Source organism: Cotesia typhae, unplaced genomic scaffold (assembly GCF_013202065.1).
Source record: "Cotesia typhae breed Kobodo isofemale line unplaced genomic scaffold, CoteBio_Ctyphae scaffold_13, whole genome shotgun sequence".
Classification (NCBI taxonomy): domain Eukaryota; kingdom Metazoa; phylum Arthropoda; class Insecta; order Hymenoptera; family Braconidae; genus Cotesia; species Cotesia typhae.
Window position 1 is genome coordinate 2,696,280 of NW_027423774.1, and position 19,942 is coordinate 2,716,221.

The 19,942-nt window shown below is 26.9% G+C and overlaps 2 protein-coding genes and 1 non-coding gene across 5 annotated transcripts; 2 read left to right on the top strand and 1 right to left on the bottom strand.

The window, feature by feature from the left end:
* The first annotated feature begins 1,026 nt into the window (after positions 1–1,026).
* On the top strand, positions 1,027–1,098 carry Trnae-uuc (transfer RNA glutamic acid (anticodon UUC)). The gene has a single exon. It is a non-coding gene; the product is annotated as a tRNA-Glu (tRNA).
* Positions 1,099–4,685: 3,587 nt separating this feature from the next.
* On the top strand, positions 4,686–13,787 carry LOC141534196 (uncharacterized). Its single transcript, XM_074253382.1, has 7 exons — positions 4,686–5,082; positions 5,153–5,284; positions 5,446–5,526; positions 6,706–6,933; positions 7,827–8,030; positions 8,863–10,136; positions 11,081–13,787. The coding sequence occupies exons 1-7, from the start codon at positions 5,062–5,064 to the stop codon at positions 11,619–11,621; spliced, it is 2,481 nt and encodes an 826-aa protein (XP_074109483.1). The 5' UTR covers positions 4,686–5,061; the 3' UTR covers positions 11,622–13,787.
* A 142-nt stretch (positions 13,788–13,929) lies between these two features.
* Positions 13,930–19,112, bottom strand: LOC141534197 (Golgi resident protein GCP60). 3 transcript variants are annotated; one of them, XM_074253384.1, is made up of 5 exons: positions 18,962–19,112; positions 18,601–18,889; positions 15,961–17,174; positions 15,226–15,474; positions 13,930–15,148 (listed from the first exon to the last, which is right to left on the bottom strand). In XM_074253384.1, exons 2-4 carry the CDS (start codon positions 18,851–18,853, stop codon positions 15,307–15,309), a joined length of 1,635 nt encoding a protein of 544 aa, XP_074109485.1. In that variant the 5' UTR covers positions 18,854–18,889; positions 18,962–19,112; the 3' UTR covers positions 13,930–15,148; positions 15,226–15,306. The 3 variants fall into 3 exon arrangements, with proteins under 3 accessions (XP_074109485.1, XP_074109487.1, XP_074109484.1); XM_074253386.1 differs by having other exon boundaries at positions 18,972–19,093; XM_074253383.1 differs by having other exon boundaries at positions 18,601–19,044.
* Between the last annotated feature and the right edge of the window lie 830 nt (positions 19,113–19,942).

Here is a 19,942-nt window from a genome sequence, read left to right on the forward strand (position 1 = left end):
TGCCGGCGCCGAAGGTTTTTCTTCAACACTATACGCTAGTATATACACACTCTTCCTAATGTTTAATAATTTATCATCCTGATTATTCTATTTACCGAATACAAGCTCACCCCCTAACCCTATAAATATTCAAATTTCTATCGCTATTTATAAATACAGACAAATTTATCTAAGGTTTATCAATAATACATAGCAAAGTTTGGATTTTTTTATCAAGAAATTTTATTTTGCTTAGTTTTTTGGGAAAAGGTTCCCAGATATAAATCACCTGATTTATGTCTAACTACGTATTGAAGTATGGGATAATTGATGGATCACTGTCTGGCTAAATAATTCAACAAAATTTGTGAATAAATTATTGAAATTTTGAGTTAATGATTAGATATTGCCAACTTACAGTCTCTATTAATTAATTAAAATACTTAAAAAATCAAAATTCAAATTTATAAAATTTTTTCTTACCGATTTTTCAATAGCTTTGATGGTTAAAAATAAACATAATTTTAGATGCGGCAAAAATAATCTTTAATAGTTAAATAATAACGTTATCATAACGTCGATCACTAAAAGTTAATCACTCTTTAATGTTATTGTCATAATAATTAAAATTTTATAACTTAACTACTAAAATAAGTGTAATTTAAAATTTTTAACTATCAAAAGATAAGATTAACATGTTTTTACGTGTTATGCTATGATTATTTTTTTTTTTTTATGCAAGTGAACTTGTATTTATATATATAATTAGAATTCTGTTTATCGATTTTGAAGCCTTGACATTGAAAATTAATGAATAAACAACTGTAAAAAATTAATTAAGTTTATACATAAGTAGAGAAATAAATATAAATCAATTATTAAATTTATTTTTTTACTTGCATAATTTTTATGCAAAATTTTAGGAATTTAAAATACGGTGTAATTAATTTGTAAAAAAATAATAATTTTATATAATTTTAATCAACTTTTTTTCATTATTAAGTACACTAGAGTTTTGTATTACAAAATATCAATATTGAACATAAATCCGATATGGTGTACTGGTTAGCATATCTGGCTTTCACCCAGAAGATCCGGGTTCGATTCCCGGTATCGGAAATTTTTTTTTGTTTTAATGAAACCCAATCAAATTTTTTTGATTTATATTTCAATTATGTGATATTAAAAGAAAATATTTTTATTTTTTCTTAAATTTTCTGTATTCTCTCGATAGATTTTTTAATAATCATTTTTTCAATATTTTAAGCCAAAAATTTCAAAGTAAAAATAAAAAAAAATTTTTTTTTACCGAATTTCCAACTTTAATTTGTTTAATTTTTCAAACTCGTTGATTGAAAAAAAAAAATATCTGTAAACAGGACTCTGTAAATTAATCTGTAAAAAAATGTAATGACAAACTAAACAAATTCAATTTTTATTAACATAAAAAATATTTTGTAAATTTTTATTAAAAGATTAAAAAATTTTTTTTTCGATAATTTATTTTTTCAATTTTTGATAATAAAAAATAAATGAAGCCTCACTTCGACGTAACTACCCTCTAAAATGTATATTACATTTCTGGGCGAATAAATTTCACACTTTTAATATTTCTTCTTGAAATTAAAACTTATGTTTAGTTGGTATTTATAAATAAATTTTTTCAAATTACCATATAATTTAATGAAAGCATGAATATTCAAAATTCAAAGATCTCAATTTTTCCTATTTTTGTTAACAAATGAACGCTTGAAGTGTGCATTTTTTTAGCTTGATTACGAGTGACTAAAAAAAGACTAATTAAAGTCAAGTATCTAGCAAACTATTCGATAGGGAAAAATCAAACTATAATTAGAAATAATCTCATAAACACTTCAAATAATGATCTATAAATAAAATCCTAATAATGAAAATCATTTTTTTCTTGATTTATTCTGTATTTTTTGTTCTAGTGATTTTATTGAAGCACGATTTAAATAACAAAATAAAATCCGCATGTTGGATTGTATGACCCCAATTGTTTTTATAAAATAATCAATTGAGCCTGTATTTACAGAGTATTACCAAGTATTTATTATACAATTTTATTCCGTCTATCACGTTGTAAATTTATTTGCACAAATGTGCATTACATTCCGTATTGCAAAGTCATATTAAAAAATCAACTTATCCGGTACAACTCAAGATAAAAATAAATATACACATTATTGTCGGAAATAAATTGCTTTTTTGTGTCGAGGAAATCAAATCTAACAGGCTTCGGAGATAATATATGTATATGCATACAGGAAGTATATATAAATTTAAAATTTAAAATTGAGTATGTTTTTATTGTTGTCAATCAACTTGGACATAAATTTTAGTAAAAACAATTTTCATGCAAAAATATAAAAGTTTATTCATTTTTATCTTTTTTATTTGTTTTTATTTATGAGCTTACTCTGTCTCTATAGTTATATAGATATATATAACTATAGTTATATAGTTATACAGATAGACCAATAAATAAAATTGAAGTGCCTGTTTCACTGTTTATTTGTCCAAGCTAATCTCCGAAACGGTTGAAATATCACTTTCATCTAGGGAAGTAATCTAGGCTACTTTTTTTGTCCTGGAAATATTATTTCTAGCTTTGGTGTTGGAAATAAATTTGGAAAAATTTTTCAGTACAATTTTTTCGAATGAAAATTTTGGTTTTTTTGGTCGAAGCTGATGAAATTTTGGAATAATATACCGATAAAAAAAAAATATAATTTTGTAAAATTGCATTGTCTAATCAAATAAGCAGATTCTTTAACAAAAAAATTTTTACGATTTTTTTTTTGAAGATTTTGTTATTGATATTTTGATATAAAAATTATTAGGCACAATAAATACACGCTCGAAGTACAAAAATAATTTTTTATCATTTCAATACTTGAATAAAAAAATTGACTTGGAGCGAGAAAAAAATTTTGAACCAAGATAATTTTATTCCAAACGACTTGTCGGCAGCCGTAAATAATCCTCTTCATTGTTTATCCCCTGCAATATAAACATCCCTTAAAAAATTACTATAACTAAAACTATTTTTATAAAAATCGATACTCAACAATTATAATTTTCAATCCTCTATTAATTTACGCTAAAATCCTTCACGGAAAAAATTTATATAAAAATTACTGAAATGGTTATAGTAAAAATTACACGGTCATTTTACGTTATATCAAATTTACAAGTAATAATATGTCAAAATTACATCGTTCAAACATGTCTAATTTAAAAAAAATTTTTTTTTAATTTACAGGAATAGATTTATAAAAGTAAAATTAGTGCAAACATTTTTTATAATTAAATAAAATTCTTTATAGGTATTTTCTAAAATAATATAAGATTTTATTTATTTATTTCTTTATTAATAACCTAACAGCACAAGGCCTATAACAAGGTTACAGAAAATACATATTGTAATGCTAAATTGCACATGTAGTTAATAAATTATAATAATAAAAAAAAAATTTCAAAGCATAGTATTATAAAATTTAAAAAAGTAATATTATAATAATTTATTAATTTACTAACAAGATATAGATATTCATTGAGTAACTGGTAGTATACAATAAAATAAGTTATAGCTATATATAGACATTATTTTAATTCTTTTGATTAATTGCTAGTATTTTTATGAACATGCATTATTTATTTACAGAAAAATAATTTTTTTTTACTATTTTTATAAGATAAATTTTAGTGGTGAAATTAAGGATTTTATTTTATTGTTTTTCAATGTTAAGTATATTTTTAATAACATAATTTTTAGCCATGAGCTTAAGAAAAATTTTAGACAGTTTTTATATTTCATTATCCCAATGAAAAATTTATAACTCTTCAATTGCTGTATTTAAATTTCTCGCAAAGTAAAATTTACATTTTTCCTAATGCAAAATTAACATTCCTAGCTTGCGACTTTTAATAATGTAAAAATTAAATTTCTAAAAATATAAATTTAATATTTCTGTAATTTTGTCAAGAATTTTTTTTCCGTATTAAATTTTTAATTCAACAACAATATAATGTCCTAACTCATAAAAAAAAAATTAAAACAAAGGTACAATAGATTATTGTTTAATATCGATTGATTGTCTGGAGTCTAGACATACAGTGGTGTGTTCTTTGACAAGCCATACCGGCGTGTCAACAAACAATCTCATCCTTTTATACCCTCTCTAAAGTCCGCACTCGGAATTCACTTGAATACACTTTTTCAGTCGTGTGTCTCTCTCTCCTCTCACATCTTTTCACCCCCTCCAACCACCATGCAAACAACAACAACAATCAACCCGTCGAATGTTATTAGATCGACTAGTACATCAAGTATGAACCATACGCCATAGTATTAAAGCATTATATATAATACATATTATATTATGTTATTATAGAGTATTTTACGTTTAAGAGAGAATGAGAGGTTGATAATAAGGGATGCAAGCCGTATCGTATCCCATCTCCCGTCCTCCACCCTACTCCAGGGAATAGCGAGTCTGTGTGTGTGTGTGTATAGCGTTGCAGAGGGTTGTAAAGTCACATCTTCATCCTCATCCTCGTCCTTGTCTACGTTTGCATGCTCATACTCTCACACATGCACAGACAGAGTGAAATTATTTGAAATGGTTCGTAGCTCCGGCGGCGCCGTACAGGCGACACCAGTTGGCAGTTTCCTCTAAACGTCTGGGGGTGGATGACGGATCCACCCTCGAGTTAGTACGTTATTTTTACTATTGTATACACTCGTCTCTAGTCTCAAATTAAATCGCGCAAATATTTCCTACGTTATAAAATTTTAATTTTAATTTATTTATTATATTAATAATTAATAATTAATATTGTTAAATATTTTTGATATTTTTAGCTGCTTCCAATTCCAGTTTTAGTCGAAAAATAAATACTGGATTTTTTTAATTTTTAAAAAAATATTTTAAAAAATATTGTTCGCCGAAAATTTATAAAATTACAAGTGATGTTACGTGCGCTGTGATTTAGTGTAATTAAAAAAAAAATTATTAGGTTTTTTTTATGAAAAATAGAGACTCAGGATTTTAAAAAATGAATCGAGACAATGAAGAAGTAAGTATTTAAAATTAAAAAAAAAATTTTTTTTTTTTTTTATAAGATTTTTCAACGGAATTTTTTTTAGCAACGACCGACATCACAAACACTGTGTGGTGCATTGCAAAAAGAAGCTAATTGCAAATGTTTAGTACTGTCAGTATTAATTTATGGTTGTCTTGCTGCTGTCACGTGGTGTAGGTGCGCTAATATTACGAAGGTGTGTCTAAAATTTTTAAATAAATATTAATTAAATTCAATAGAGAATTTTTTAATGAGGATAAATTAATTGATTTTTTTTTTTGGCTTTGTGGATGCGAGTTAAAGTACTTGGATTGAGTAAGGGGACTCTAATTAATGGTAATTTGTCTTTATTTTTAGATTGTAATTAATTTTTCAAAATACCCGCTCAAAAGTACCAGACACGTGTCACCCTGTGATGATGGATATATTTATATTCCTGTAAGTTTTGAATAGATTGTAATTATTTACTTAGTTGATCACCAAGTTGTAATTTTTTTTTTCAATTAATTAAAAAATAAGTGCTTGAAGTAATTTTTGAATATTTTTTAAGCGAATTGCGGAAATGCAGTAGTTAGATTTCGTGGAAGTTAGATTCGTTGCTGCTTCGATTTTTAACGAAATTCGTGAATCTAATTATATAATTACAATGTCATGTGAAAATTTATTTATGTACTAAACTAGAAGGTCAATAGATACATTTTTTTTGAGAAGTAAATAATTTAAATTGTAATTATTTATTTATTTTTTTCAAATTTTGCAGTATAAATATTTTTGAATCAAAAATATATTAAAAATAATAAAAATTTCATGCAAAACATAAATAGTAAAACTCAAAAAATTATTTTTAATAAAATTATTAAGGTATTACATTGGAAAAAAAAAATTAACTTGACTAAAAAGAAAAAAATTTTGAAAAAATGAATGAAGAAATTTTTTTTGTGCTTAATTATATTTAAAATTGTTCTTGAATTTTATTTTTTTTTTTAAATTAGTGTAATACATTTAATAAGATTTCTTAAAACATATTTTATAAATTAATTCACTTATAAAAATTTATCACACAAAATTTTTGGTCTTTCTAAAATTTTTTTTTAGTCGTAGTAATTTTTTTTCTAATATCAAAAGTATCTACTAAAATTCAAGTAAGCAAAAAAATAATTTTTGTTCTTCCATAATTTTTTCCAATTTAAAATATGTTATACTTTTGAAAATATTGGAGATTAAATTATCAACTGCCTATAATTATCTGCGTCCATTATTAATATCTATACAAAGGCCTGAAGCAATTAATACAAAATCAATTTTATCTAATAATTAATTGGCAAACTATGACCAAGTGAGGGTTAATTAATTTTAGTGATCAAACTTTAGAGTGACCGGTAGTGAAATGGAAAATAGTTAACTTTTCAATACTGTGGCCTAAGTCAACTAATAATTGATAAAATTTACAAATATTACATAAAATAGATCATGTGCTGATAGAAAAATAATTAACTTGATTAAAGAAAAATATTTTTAAATGAAGTAAGATTTTTTTAAAACATAAAATTTTTCAAAATAATTTATTTCTTGGATTTAAAATTATTTTATAAAATTATTGTTATTGTTGGTGTTTAGGTCGCATTTATGGGAATGCTTTATTTAGTTTACTTGGTAGAATGTTACCACTCACCGATACGAATAGATCTATTACATGGCGAAAGTCAGGACAGCGTTTTATCGAAATTGTCTCAGCTACGTCTTGCTCAACCTACTATCTGGTGGAAAGCTGTTTCTTATCATTATGTCAGAAGAAAACGTCAAATTACACGGTATAGGAATGGCGATAACTACACAACAACACAAGTAAACATTATTATTATTATTTTCATTGCTATGAATAGAATAGAAAGAAAAAAAAGAATTTTTATTTCCGATATATCATAACTCATGACAGATGACCGTTCAATTTTGATTAAACGTTATCATTTATCAGTTCTCATCAGAACAATAGAACTATCCCGATTTGCAATTAATAAAAAAAATATAGAGCTCTTTTCTGAAAATGAAAAAAAAAAAAAATTATTTAAATTCATTTATTCTATCTCTAAATATTTAATAAGATTAAAAATAAATTTAAAAACTTTTGATGAGGGTGGTTACGAAGGAAAAAAACAATCAAACTGTCATAAACACATGACGTTTCAGTTAAATCTGCTTAGAGCTTTTCCAGCAAGAGAAAAAAAACATACAGGACACGTTAAGGTCCGACCCCTTACTCTTGTTGACCAGATAAAAAAAATGTTTAACTTGTTTTTCAATATAAAACATCTGCAGTTATGACCGGTAAATGTTTATAGATTTAAATTAGAAAAAAGACATCCCTCAGTGTCAGCCAATTATTTTTCTCCATCACTTTTTTGTAATCTAATCAAATAAGTTTATTTTTATTAAATTAATTAAAAAATTAATTATTTTAGCATTTATAATAAATGTCATATTAATGTCAAATGCAAAGATATTAAATTACTAGATATCTTCACCTCAAAATATCAGGTTTAGGTTTGATTGTATTGCAGAAGCTGATGGAGTATTAATGACTTGTGATTTGATCACCTAGTATTTGAGTATTATATGACAGAAACACGCACAAATGTAGAAATTTAGACTGTTCAAATGTCTGGAGGAGGTCAAATAGATAAATTTAAATCCACAAATTCTATACTTCTTATCATTTGAAAGGAAAATTTCACTTAAAGGTATACTATGAGCGAGTAAACACACACGCAGCAACTTCTTTTTATTTCTACGACTACTGCGGTGTCAAAGACATCAGCAAGGATCTTGTGATGGACCCGAAAATTCCAATAACTAAAATAAATTTGAGTAAAGGGTTTGCATTTTCCAACATGAGATCTGCCACCGAGTTCGAGGAAGCGAGGTCTAGATTTTTCGCCGAGCAAGTGAGTACAGTATTTTTTATCCTCTTTATTTATAATTGACAATTTCAGTTATTCACTTTAAAAACGCTTCTCGACTTAATGGATTCAGAAATTACAGAGTTAAATTTTATCCCCGAGTCGATTTCAATAAATTTTCATTTTATATAAAATTATTTTTTCATTAATAAAAGTAAATTGTTGTTTAAAGCTATTATATATGTTATTAAATTGTTATTTTCAGTAAATATGAAAAAAGATTCTTAAAAATAGTACAAATGTATGAAATAAAAACTTAAGTGAGGTCATCAAAAAAAGTTCATATTTCGTACTATTCTATTCGACATTTATCCATCTAAAAAAAGTAGTTTATTTATATTAAATCTTTAAAACTTTAAGTACATCCTTTCAGTAATAATATCGAAAAAGTTTCACAAACTTTTAAATAAATCGATCGATAACTTTTTTAATTACATTACGAGCAGTTTTTTACAATACAGTTTCGATAAAATTGCATTAAAAGTTTCAATATGATAAACAATAAGAGCTCTTTAATATGTTCAATAACTCTTTAAATATCCAATATTTTAATTATTTTTTTTTTTTTGTCGGTATACTCTCAATATATTTATTTTCTTCAAACTTTATATTTTTTGAAGCTTCTAGCGGAATCTTTTTACCCTTTTTTCACCAATAAAGTTTTTTTTCAAATTCTACATTCAAAAAATCCAAAAAATTATTTCTCCAATTTTTTTCTCAATTTGTCGAAAAAATTGAAAATTTTTTCAGCTGCCTGCTAATTTTAGTTTTATTTAAATCCACTAAATAATTCTCAAGATAAATCTATAAATTAAAGGAATTACGTGACGATTATATGGAGATGCGTGAAGGTTTAGACCTAGGATACAACTTCAACACCTCAACGACCCTGGTGGCAGTGTTAGGGCGACCATGGTTCACCAACACGTACGTCTACTGGTGTCTAAGTGCTCTTCTGCTCAGCTGGCCACTGAGGATAATAATCGAGTGCAAAACACAGTACGCAAACTACCAAGTGACTAAATTATTCGGGGTTAACTACGACACGCCATCTAGTACGCAAATTCACGCTTCACCGAGCCAATTGAGCGCACCTGGTTCTTATATGCTGGCGCCCAGTTATTCAGAGGCGCTGTTGATGGAACCCGCAGCCTCATCGTCCCAATCCAACCACCATGAAAATGATCACGCAAGCGAAATGATGGTGCCAAGTTACTCGGAAGCGCTTTTGTATGAACGGGCTGCCGGTGTTTCTTCATCTTCAACTTCAACAACTCAACCAGATTTTAATAATGAAGTAGCGTGTACTGTCGGTAGAAGTACAACAACTTCTTCAAGTCTGTACGCGATTGTTGAAAATCCAACTGTTGAATGCAATTGTCACTGTCATCAGTTACAAATATTCGACGATGACAATGAAATTGATAATAACACTCATGATAGTAAAATTTATTGTAATAATAGTAATATTAATAGTAATGGTAGTCTAAGAGGACAATCGAGTCCTGATATACGTGCCTGTAATAATTGCAGCGCTTATAACAATCATTTACTGATAAATAAAACCAACTCTTCAGGGATAACAACTTATACTCATACTAATAAGATACCACGTGATGTTTCCGCGCCAAATTTGCATAGTTATTCCAGTGACTTAATGAGGAACAATAGTTTACAAGTGCTTAGAGATAATGGACGTAGTTTAGAGAGTATACTCGAGAGCGAAGAGACTATTAGTTTAAGAGAGATGGATCAGAGGGCCAGAATTAATACCATGCGTGGGGCCATTCCCAAAAAAACGAGGAGTAATATCAGCAGAAAAGATTCCGATATTAATGACATCGAGGGTGGGGAGAGGAGCGACAAGATTCCTGGGTCAAAAACTTACTTCTGCTTGAAATCGATTCTCAAAAAAAAGAAAAGGGATAAGAGACGGTATACTTTAGTCACCACGGAAGAGTTGAAGTATTTGAATGATTCTGTTGGTGAGGGCGCCAGGGATGATGGTGAAACTGTTATTTTCCTGCAAGATAGTCCGGAGAAGAGGAGGTGGACACAAATGGATCAAGCGAAACGTGATAATCCTTACAGGTAAACATTTATTATTATCAAAAAACTCTTGACGGGTATTTTTGACTTTTCACGATTTTTTGTAATTTTGGTAAAATTCAATTTTTTTTTTTGCTAACTTTTTGGAGGAGTTTTAAATAGTTTGTTGGTTCTATAATTTTGTTCCTTGACATTCGCCCAATAAATTATTTATATTATGATTAAAAATATCGAAAAATCATTAAGCCAATGTTCTTTTATATTCATAATTTATAATTCTCGGCATTCACAGTGACTCCGGATTACTAATTATTTATTAAGAACGTAAGATGAATGTCTTATGACTCAAGTTTGAATTATGCATAATTCTAGTAATGGATATGAACGCATACTTGCACCGAGACGCTACCGTCTTTGAGTTGAATTCTTTTATGAATGCTTTTTATTTATAAATGTGAAAATTGCCGTTTTTTAGGAGTTAAAAGGTTGGATATGTTCAAAAATGTTAAATAAGATACATAATACATAATATTGAATTCTTATATTAGACTTCACGTAACTTTACTAGTTTTAAGAGAAAATATTAGCTTTTGCTAAAGTATTACTTAGTTGTTTGTTTAAAAATAATAAAATTGAATTTTTAAAATCAAAAGTAGTTTCTTGTCGGCCTGATTTGAGGTTTTTGGAGAATTTTTTTCATAAATTTAGAAGAAACGTCACAATATATATAAATAATAAAAAGTACCCGCGGGTAATAAGACCTAGTATATTTTTTTTATTTTTATTTTATTTTATTTTATTGAGACCCAACAGCTAGAGGCAAATGACAGGGTCACTTGATACAATAATATAAAAAAATTATGGTGACGAGGTAAATTTTTATGAGGCTCTATATAAGCTAAATAGTTACACAGAGAGATGAGAATATATTTTATTCGAAATTCAGATTCGTGTAACTAATTGAATAATTTAATTTATATTTACAGGACACTTATTTTTGCCAGTCCAATTCACGAAGTTTGCCGTTCAAATGATCCATTCATTAGTGACGATAATGGAAAGAGCCAAGACGAATTACCTGATAACAATATTTCAGATCTTCCAGTTCTAACGCGATTAGGACGATCGCTGACAGTTTTAAGTGAAACCGAGTTACCTTCAGCAAATCCTCACAACACTAATAATAGTAATAGCAATAGTAATAGCAAACGAAAGAAGCTACATTCGAAGCATCACAGAACAATGAGCATTGAACCAGAATATTTACAATTTTTTACGTCTTCCGACGACGCGAGTTCTCCATTCCCACAGACTCCCAACATTAATAGTAATAATAGTAATAATTTTACAACCACCAGCAATAGTGGTAATTACTTTGTTAATAATGGTACACGGTTAACGCGATCGTTAACCGAAAGACGCTCCAAGTCCTCCGTTAGGGATAAATTTATACGAAGAAGTTTCACTGATGAACGTACTGATTTTGGTACTAAGCGAATTAATTTGAACTTAGAAACTTCGTTATAATAAAATGCTACAATTTTATTTCTTTTATTCCAATCAAAACTAGCTAATAATTATGCCTTAAGAACTTTTTTATTTTGTACCAAATTAGCTGTTTACTAAAATTAATTTATTTAAATTATAGTTGCCTACTTGGAAAGAACAAGGTGATATTGGATATCATACCAGATTATATTGAGTGAAAAAATTTTTAGATAGTAGCTAGTATAATCCAGATTACACTGGGTATAATCTAGATATCATCCAGTATAATCTGGATTATACTAGCTACTATCTGAAATTTTTTTTTTTTTTCACCACAGATATCACTGAGTATAATCTGAGATGATATCCAGTGTCATCTTGCTCTTTGAATAACTTTTTATGAAAATTTTTAAGAATTCAATTTTCACTATTGGAAAATAAAAAAGAAAGATTTAATGTAATTTGTCCTACACAGTAAAAATTTTTGTGTTAAATATTTAACACTTTTATGTGTAAATTTAACATTTATTGTGTTTTTACAGTAAAAAATTTTGACGCAAAATTTTTTACTGTGTAACCTGAAATTCTTTGACTCATGCGCAATAAATAAAATTAACCTCACATTAAGAATTATAAATTTTTTCAATTTTAAAAAATTATAGAGCTTTTATTTGTGAAAATATTATCTTTTAAAATTTTATTTTCTAAATTAAAAAATTTTAATAACCATATAAAGTTTCCGCTAAAAAAAAAAAACAACTTCATCTTGTAGTTTTTGGAGGCCGCCATTTTTACGGGATTAATTAACATTACCAAGTAAAGCTTTTATTATTAGGACAAAAATTGGCTGGTTTGGTATACAATATATATAGCTCAATATTTATGATAATTATTGAAAAAATTTATTAGTAAAATTATTATATGAATATAAGAAAAAATAATGAAGAAAGAAATTTTGAAAGTTAAATAATTTATTGTGACGTAATGAAATGCACAATTGAGAAAAATATATTTATAAATGTATGTATGAAATATACATAATGTTATAATATTTTGATTAAAAAAATATGCTCGTCTATACAATTAGTTATTTTAATTTTTTTCAGTGGATAAATTAAATTTATAAAAATATTAAGTGACAATTGATTTGAAAAAGAATTTTTTATTTCTTTATTAAATATTATTAAAGTGAAAATACAAATTTGGTTTGTAAAAAAAAAAAAAAATATTAATCTTTTAAATAATTAATATTAAAATAGCTAAATATGCTAGCAAATAAATGAAAAATGAAACTAGTTAATCTATTGTCAATTGTGAAACTTTCGGCTAATGTAAATGAATTAAAAAAAAAAGTAATTAAATAATACTATTGTATTTACCAAGAAAAAATTAATTATTAAGCTCGAATATGTGATAAAAAAATATTTGTGCAATTACAGAAACTATTAAAATTTTTAATAATGCAAAAAGTAAATAAAGTGAAAAAGACCAAAAAATATTTTGCGCTTTATACATTATATTAACAATGAAGTCTTTCTGAACTGCCACATTAGTTGATAAAATTTAGCAAGCATTATGAATATTTTTCTGTTGAAAAAAAAAAAAAAAAAAAAATAAAAATTAAAAAAAAAAATTTCTTAACAATACAGTTTTTTAAAGTGTATTGTTAGCTGTAAGCAATGGTAAAGTAATTGAGGCTAGAAAATTAAATTTATTTTGAAGAGTCCTGACGGATTTAATTTACGGTAAACTTCCATAAAAATCACCGGTAATTTTTCAATTACCATCCGGTGATTTTTGTGATAATTTATGATAAATCACCGTAATTTAAAACCGCCAGAAAAAATATAATCAGTATTAAAAGTTGATAGCGTAAAAAAAAGTTGTTAAATTGTGTAGAAAAATTAGATAAAAATTTGGGAAAAAATTATTTTTAATCGATTTGAAGTAAAGTATAAAATCTAAATAAATAAATATATATTTGAAAAAAGTATATGATAGAAACAAAGTAGCTTACGCAGACAATCGAACCAGTGAAGAAAGAAATTAGGAGCAGAAAAAAAATTTTTTTATTAAGTAAAACATTTAAAAATTGACATTTAATTAAGCAACGCATAATTCAATGCCGTCTGGATAAAGTGCTCTTGTATAATTAAAAAAAAAAAATTGATGAAAATAAATAAAATGTTTTTAGATGGTAATTATTGTACGCTAATATAATAGCTAAAATTGACTCAATTGAATTTGAATGCTTTGTAAAAATAATATTAATGAAAAAAAATGTATTCTAATAAATAAAACTAAAAATAATTGAAAAATTAAAACAAAAGTTATACAACAATAAATATTGATGTTATTGTGGTTATTATTGAAAACAAATCCATTGCATATTGTACTTACTCAACAGTAAAACTATAAATATAAATAAATATATGTAAATACATATTGTGTGATGTAAAATACATGGATTGAGTTACAATAAATGTTAAACCGTACAAACAAAGTTTTAATGCCGATATTTTCATAGTTGTAGTGGTTTTGTCTTTTATTATATTTTTATTTATTTATTTATCATTGATGTGTATAAGAATAAACTAGTAGGTGTTTGTGGTGTTCAGGCACACTTTTATTTCATAGATAAATATATCTATTAGTTTCACCTTTAAAGTAGTCACGCTAATTGTTCAAATTTTGTAATGATTATTTTAAAAGTATGCAATTTTTTTTTGTGCTTTTAATTTTATTTTTTAACATGTTTCTCATATTTTGCATAATTATTTAATGATAGAAATTTTCGTAACTGCTTCAAGGTTTCATAGTGTTTTTTTTTCCATGCATTTAATTAACAAATTTAATATTAACTTTAATCGTTTTGTTCTTTCATCCTCTGTACTTATTCGTAACTAGAATAACAAAACTATAATCATTAATTTTTATGTCGGAAAGTTTGCAAATTTTTTAAGTTTATATTTTTTTTAATTTTTTTACAGAACTTTAAATGAAAATTACAAATTTCTTTATTATTCATTTATAATAAGTTTATAAAAAAAATCCAAGAAATTAAAAAAAGTCCTTCTAAATTTTTTTTTTTTTTTTTTGCAAAAGATTATAGTTTTTATTAAATTCTTTTTTTTGCTTTTTTTTTGCAATAATTGTCATGATAAATAATTTAAAATTAAATAAAACGAAAAAAATCCTTTCTTATTAATTCTAATATACTTTCATAATTATAATTATAATAAAAATTTCCTAAGTTAATTTTTCTTTCTAACTTATAAAAAATTACAAATATCATGACAATTATTATTTTTTAATTAAATTTACATACATATTATATTTAATAAATTTCTAAGTGAAAATTATATTGTGCTGTTTTTTTAAACTCTATAAATAAATAATATTAATAATTAAATAAAAATAAATTATTCAAAAATAATTAACAGACCTAATCATTCGTTTTTTTATTCAAACAACTGTTACTTATATTTTGAATATGACTCGTAGTGTTATCAGACTAGTACATCATTGAATAGTGCCTGTTATCGTTATTGCAATTGTAATAAATCCTTAAAAAAAATGAAAAATAAAATTAATAAAAAATATTAAGCAAATACAACAGTAACCTCGATAATTAGATACTCACAAGTTCAGCATAAATAATTTTTATAAATCTTTGTTGATAAGTCGTGGCTGTGGCGTGGTATTGTATTAATTGTTATAATTATTAAGATGAATCATTCACGAAACCAGGTCTTGTGTAGTAAACACGATAATAAAGTGTTTTGCTACGCCACAATGAATAGGAATTGTCAAATTTAAGAAGATAAATACCCTGACCTGGATACGTATGACTTCCAGCATAAATTTCATCCTGTGAGTCTCTTCTGTATATCTGAAATATAAAAAGAATAAAGTTAAATAAATCAATAATCCATTTATTACACTTTCAAATAAGGGATCGCATTATCCTTCTTTTCAGTGTCATCGTCATAACTACAGTTAAAGTTTAAGTCAAAAGTTCTGGATTTTGTTTGCTACTTTATAAAGTTTTCAAAAAGGTTTTAGGAAAATTATTCATTGACAGATTAGTTGAAAAGATCAAAACAAAATAGAAAATTTAGTACTTAGTTTTTATAAATTTAAGTTCTTAAAACATTTTTCAAATTTTTTTTTCTTCTTTAAAAAGAGTAGTCTAGTCTACACTGTAAAAAAAAAATTAATTTTAATCAAGAGAAAAATTTTTGAACCAAGAAAATAATTTTTAAGAGTTACATTGTCTTGAATCAAGTAAAATTTACTTAAATTTAAATAAACATTTCAATTTAAAAAATATTAATACACTTCAACATCATTACTTATTAAAAAAAAAAAAATTTACCGGAATGATGACACTGATAGGCGCAGCAGCAGTCTTCAATTCCGTCCTATTTTCTTCATTTCCAGGTCCACACTCTAGATCCTCCCCAGAATCATAAATCTCATCATCATCATCATCCTCAGACTCGCTGATATGAACCGAGACCTGGTTGGTGTCAGGCTTTGACCACTCGAAGTAAACGCCAAATCCAATATCATACCCATCAGTAGCGAATTCCCAGAACAAGCATGAGCCATCTTCGTGTGTCGGTACTCTAACAGTGACGGTTTCTCCGTGACCGACTTTAATAACAGCGTCACCACTTTCGCGCCTAATAAGCTTCTTGAACTCATCCACGCCGGGCCTTGTCCACATTTTAGGTGTCTCAATTGGCGGCCAATCGGGTTGATCATCAGAATCCTCATCATCATTTTTATTTTTGTCGTTAGCTGCTTCGTTTTCATCGTCTTCGTTGTCATCGTCGTCCAATTCATCGTCGTCTATTTTCTTCTTGTCTAAACTTTTGGCATTGTCGATTATTATTTCGGTTTTGTTATCGTCGTTGATCATGATCTTCAAATCCGGTTTGAGCTGATTGTCTTCGGCAGTAATTTCTCTACTCCGTTCTCGTTCTCGTTCTTGATCAGGGTCCTTTTTGTCCAACTCAGCTGACTCATCAATCATCAGCCGATTTTGATGAAGCTGCTGCATGTATCGGTGGTAATGCTGCTCCTGAAGCTGGCGAATCAGCACCCCCTGTTCCTCCGGGTTCCCCGGGTACTGCTGTTCAGCATAGGCCTTGAACTGGTAGTAAGTTTGTTGATTCAAGGCATCTTGAATCTGGCGGCGCTGGTACTCGCGTTGGACCCGGTCAGCTTCTTCTCGTTTCTTTTCTTCAGCAGCCTCCTTTTCGCGCAATTCATCGTCCAATTTCTTCTCAGCTTCCGCTTGTTTCAAGCGTTTTTGCTCCTCAATGTTCCGCTTCTGGGCCTCGACTACTGTGCGGAACAGAGGACAAAGCTTGTCCAGAAGAACGACGAAACCTTCCATTGCCTGGTCTTTGGTTATGTCTCCGAGGTTTTGCCATGCCAAGCGACGGTCCTTTCCTATCACGTCGAGAACTCCCAGCTCTGGAGAATTTTCCGGAGTGCATTTTCCGTGGGTAGCTTGTTGGGTGAACGCTACTAGCTTAAGCTTGTCTTCGTATGAGAGGTGCACAGCTTTTCCTTCTTTTTCTGCAAACATAAAAGAAATTTGAAATTTAATTGAAAAATTTTGATATCTAACTGCTACATAATTTACTTAAAAATTAAAAATCTTTTCAGTTCCAAGAAAAAAAAAATTGAGTAAATTTATGGGTCGTTATAAATAAAATTATAAATAATTTTACGATGCTAAAATCAAGGATTCTCTGATTAAATTATGCAACAAGCGGAAACATATGAGTGTTAGGAAGTAACATTGAAATGAAAACATCAATTAAATTGATTGTGGGATGGAATATGCAACAATATATAACTAAACTATAAATCTTGTCTCTATAATATAATATATATATATTGGTGGTTTTTTATTGAATCATATAAGTTTTCTCTAGAGCTTTTAATAATGGATGAAAGTTTGTTGTGATATTGACTGTTGCCTTTACTCTTTACTGCTGCCATGACATTAATAAATGACACAATTTTGTTTAATAAAGAGCACAAGTTTAAGTTATACGTGATGATAAAAGTTAACTTTTGTTGAGACATATAATTAAATTAAGACCATCAAAGTTATTTAATGACATTTTGCTAATATTATTATCTATTTTCCATTTTTCCGATCGATTATTTGATTTTATATGCTATATTTTCAAGTAGAGGTTATTTCATTTATTTTTTTAAAAATACATGCGTTACATTAACGACAAAATTACAAAATAAAACAAAATCACAAGTGAGAATTTATTCTTTAAATATTTAATGTTTGAAAAAATTTATGAAATTACTATTTTACTATCGATCTATTGGAGTAAAGGTTGAAGTGTCATTTTTATGTATTTTACACTGAAAAAAAATTTACTTGAATCGGTTTAAGGATTTTTTTACTCAAATCAAGAAGATGAAGTTCTTCAGAATTATTTAAGACGTTAATAGTTTATTATTGCTGAAAATACTAGAGTAGATTGCGGAAAAACGAGCGATTCGCTATTTTTAGAATATTTATTTTACGAAGTTTGTAAATTGTTTACTTTGCAATATCCAATGCTCGTTAGCTTGCGCATTAAAATAAAAATCTTATTATGAAAATATTTTTTTATGACACCGAAGTTAGCAGACGTCTGAAAATTTTTGATTTTTTTTTATTAATTCAATCACAACTAAAAAAATATTTCTAAAAAATTACATTTATAATTTTTCAAGTTTTTTAGAGGTGAAAGTTTTTTTTAATTATTTAATTGAAATTTTTTCAATAAAAAATTTTGAAACGTCGGCTAACTTCATTTTCATATTTTTTTAACAAATAAATTGCGGCAAAAAAAATTGACATGTAGAAATTTAAATTAATTAATAATGCAATTTTTTTGTTAAAAAAAATTAAAAAATTGTAAAGTGACAGCTAAATTTAATGTCATATGCCCTAATCAAAATCATAACAATAAATAAATAAATAAATTACCTTTGTAAAAATTCAATGCGATTTTATAAAGATCCCGAATTTCGAATCCGGTCAAATGTGGCTTAAATTCATCATCCTGTTTATTATCTAGCTTACCATCACTGTTCTCAGGATTGTTGTGATTTTTATTGTCGTCACAAATATTTTTTATTTTGCTTTCCAATTGATTGTCATCGCCAGTCACCGACAATTTTTCAATATCTTTTATTATTTTGGCACTTGATGATGTATCGTCATTGTCTAATGACGCCATTATTTAATAAAAATACTCCAATAACTTACTGGTAAGCTATATTAACAATAAACTCAGATTGGTAACTATTATTTCTAATAATTCTTTGGCTAATTTTTATTAACTTACTGTCGAGTACCTGAATATTTTATTAGATCTTACTTTTATCAATACACGTCAGTCAATTGTTTTGTGTACTCTACACAACTTGTATATTTGATACAGGTTATTATTTATTGGTAGACTTTATTTTGGAGTTTTACTATTGGCCCATTCCCGTACGGACACGGTACTGGCACGGGAAACGGCCATTTTTCCTCTTATTTTTGCGCATGCGCGCGGGTTATTTTTTAAAAAAAGGCGCTAAAAAAAAGTAACTCAAAATATTCTTAATACAAAAATTTTTTTTTAATAATTTAATTGCTATAAAATTTCAAAAAAAAATTTTAATATTGATTTCTTTTTTTAATATAGCAATAATATAAATTACGGCACAAATATAATATATTTATTACATGCACGGGAAAACAAACTGAAGAATACTTTGAGTTGTTTTTTTTTAGCGCCTTTTATTAAAAAATAATCCGTGCGAAAATAGGGGAAAAATGGCCAGTACCGTGCCCGTACGGGAATGGGCCAATACTCACACTTTTTATTCTGTGTACATATATTGTACTTTCTTCCCCTTCTCTTACTATTGAGCGCTTTAAAAAATAATTATTGTACGTGGCGCATTGGAGATTGATAAGAAAATCTTTTCCCGTTCATTGGCAATCCGGAAAATTTTTTTTTCTCAATTGTAACCGGTTGCTAATAAGAGTACTTCATTTTTTTTGACAGCTGGTAAGGCAGACTTTGACAATTTTAATAAAATCATGTTCAAAGATCCTCCAAAATAATTTTTGCCTTCCGTAAAAATTTTCTTGGTGCAAGAAGCTTTTTTTTCTGTGTATAACTAAAATAAACAGACATCTATAAATTTTTTTGATTTTTCTAACTCGATTATTATAAAAAATATTAACAATTTACGCATTTAAAAATTAAAAAAAAATTACAAGAGCGAATTTTATAAGAAATTATTTGTTTATAATTGATTTGTAATAAAAATCA

Bases quoted from the DNA above. Each gene is read 5' to 3' on its own strand.
- LOC141534196 (XM_074253382.1), top strand. From the start codon at position 5,062: ATGAATCGAGACAATGAAGAA. The intron at 5,527-6,705 runs GTAAGTTTTGAA...GTTGGTGTTTAG, and splicing joins ATGGATATATTTATATTCCT to GTCGCATTTATGGGAATGCT. The intron at 8,031-8,862 runs GTGAGTACAGTA...TATAAATTAAAG, and splicing joins CTAGATTTTTCGCCGAGCAA to GAATTACGTGACGATTATAT.
- LOC141534197 (XM_074253384.1), bottom strand. From the start codon at position 18,853: ATGGCGTCATTAGACAATGACGATACATCATCAAGTGCCAAAATAATA. The intron at 17,175-18,600 runs GTAATTTATTTA...TTATGTTTGCAG, and splicing joins CGCATTGAATTTTTACAAAG to AAAAAGAAGGAAAAGCTGTG. The intron at 15,475-15,960 runs GTAAATTTTTTT...TTTATATTTCAG, and splicing joins CTATCAGTGTCATCATTCCG to ATATACAGAAGAGACTCACA.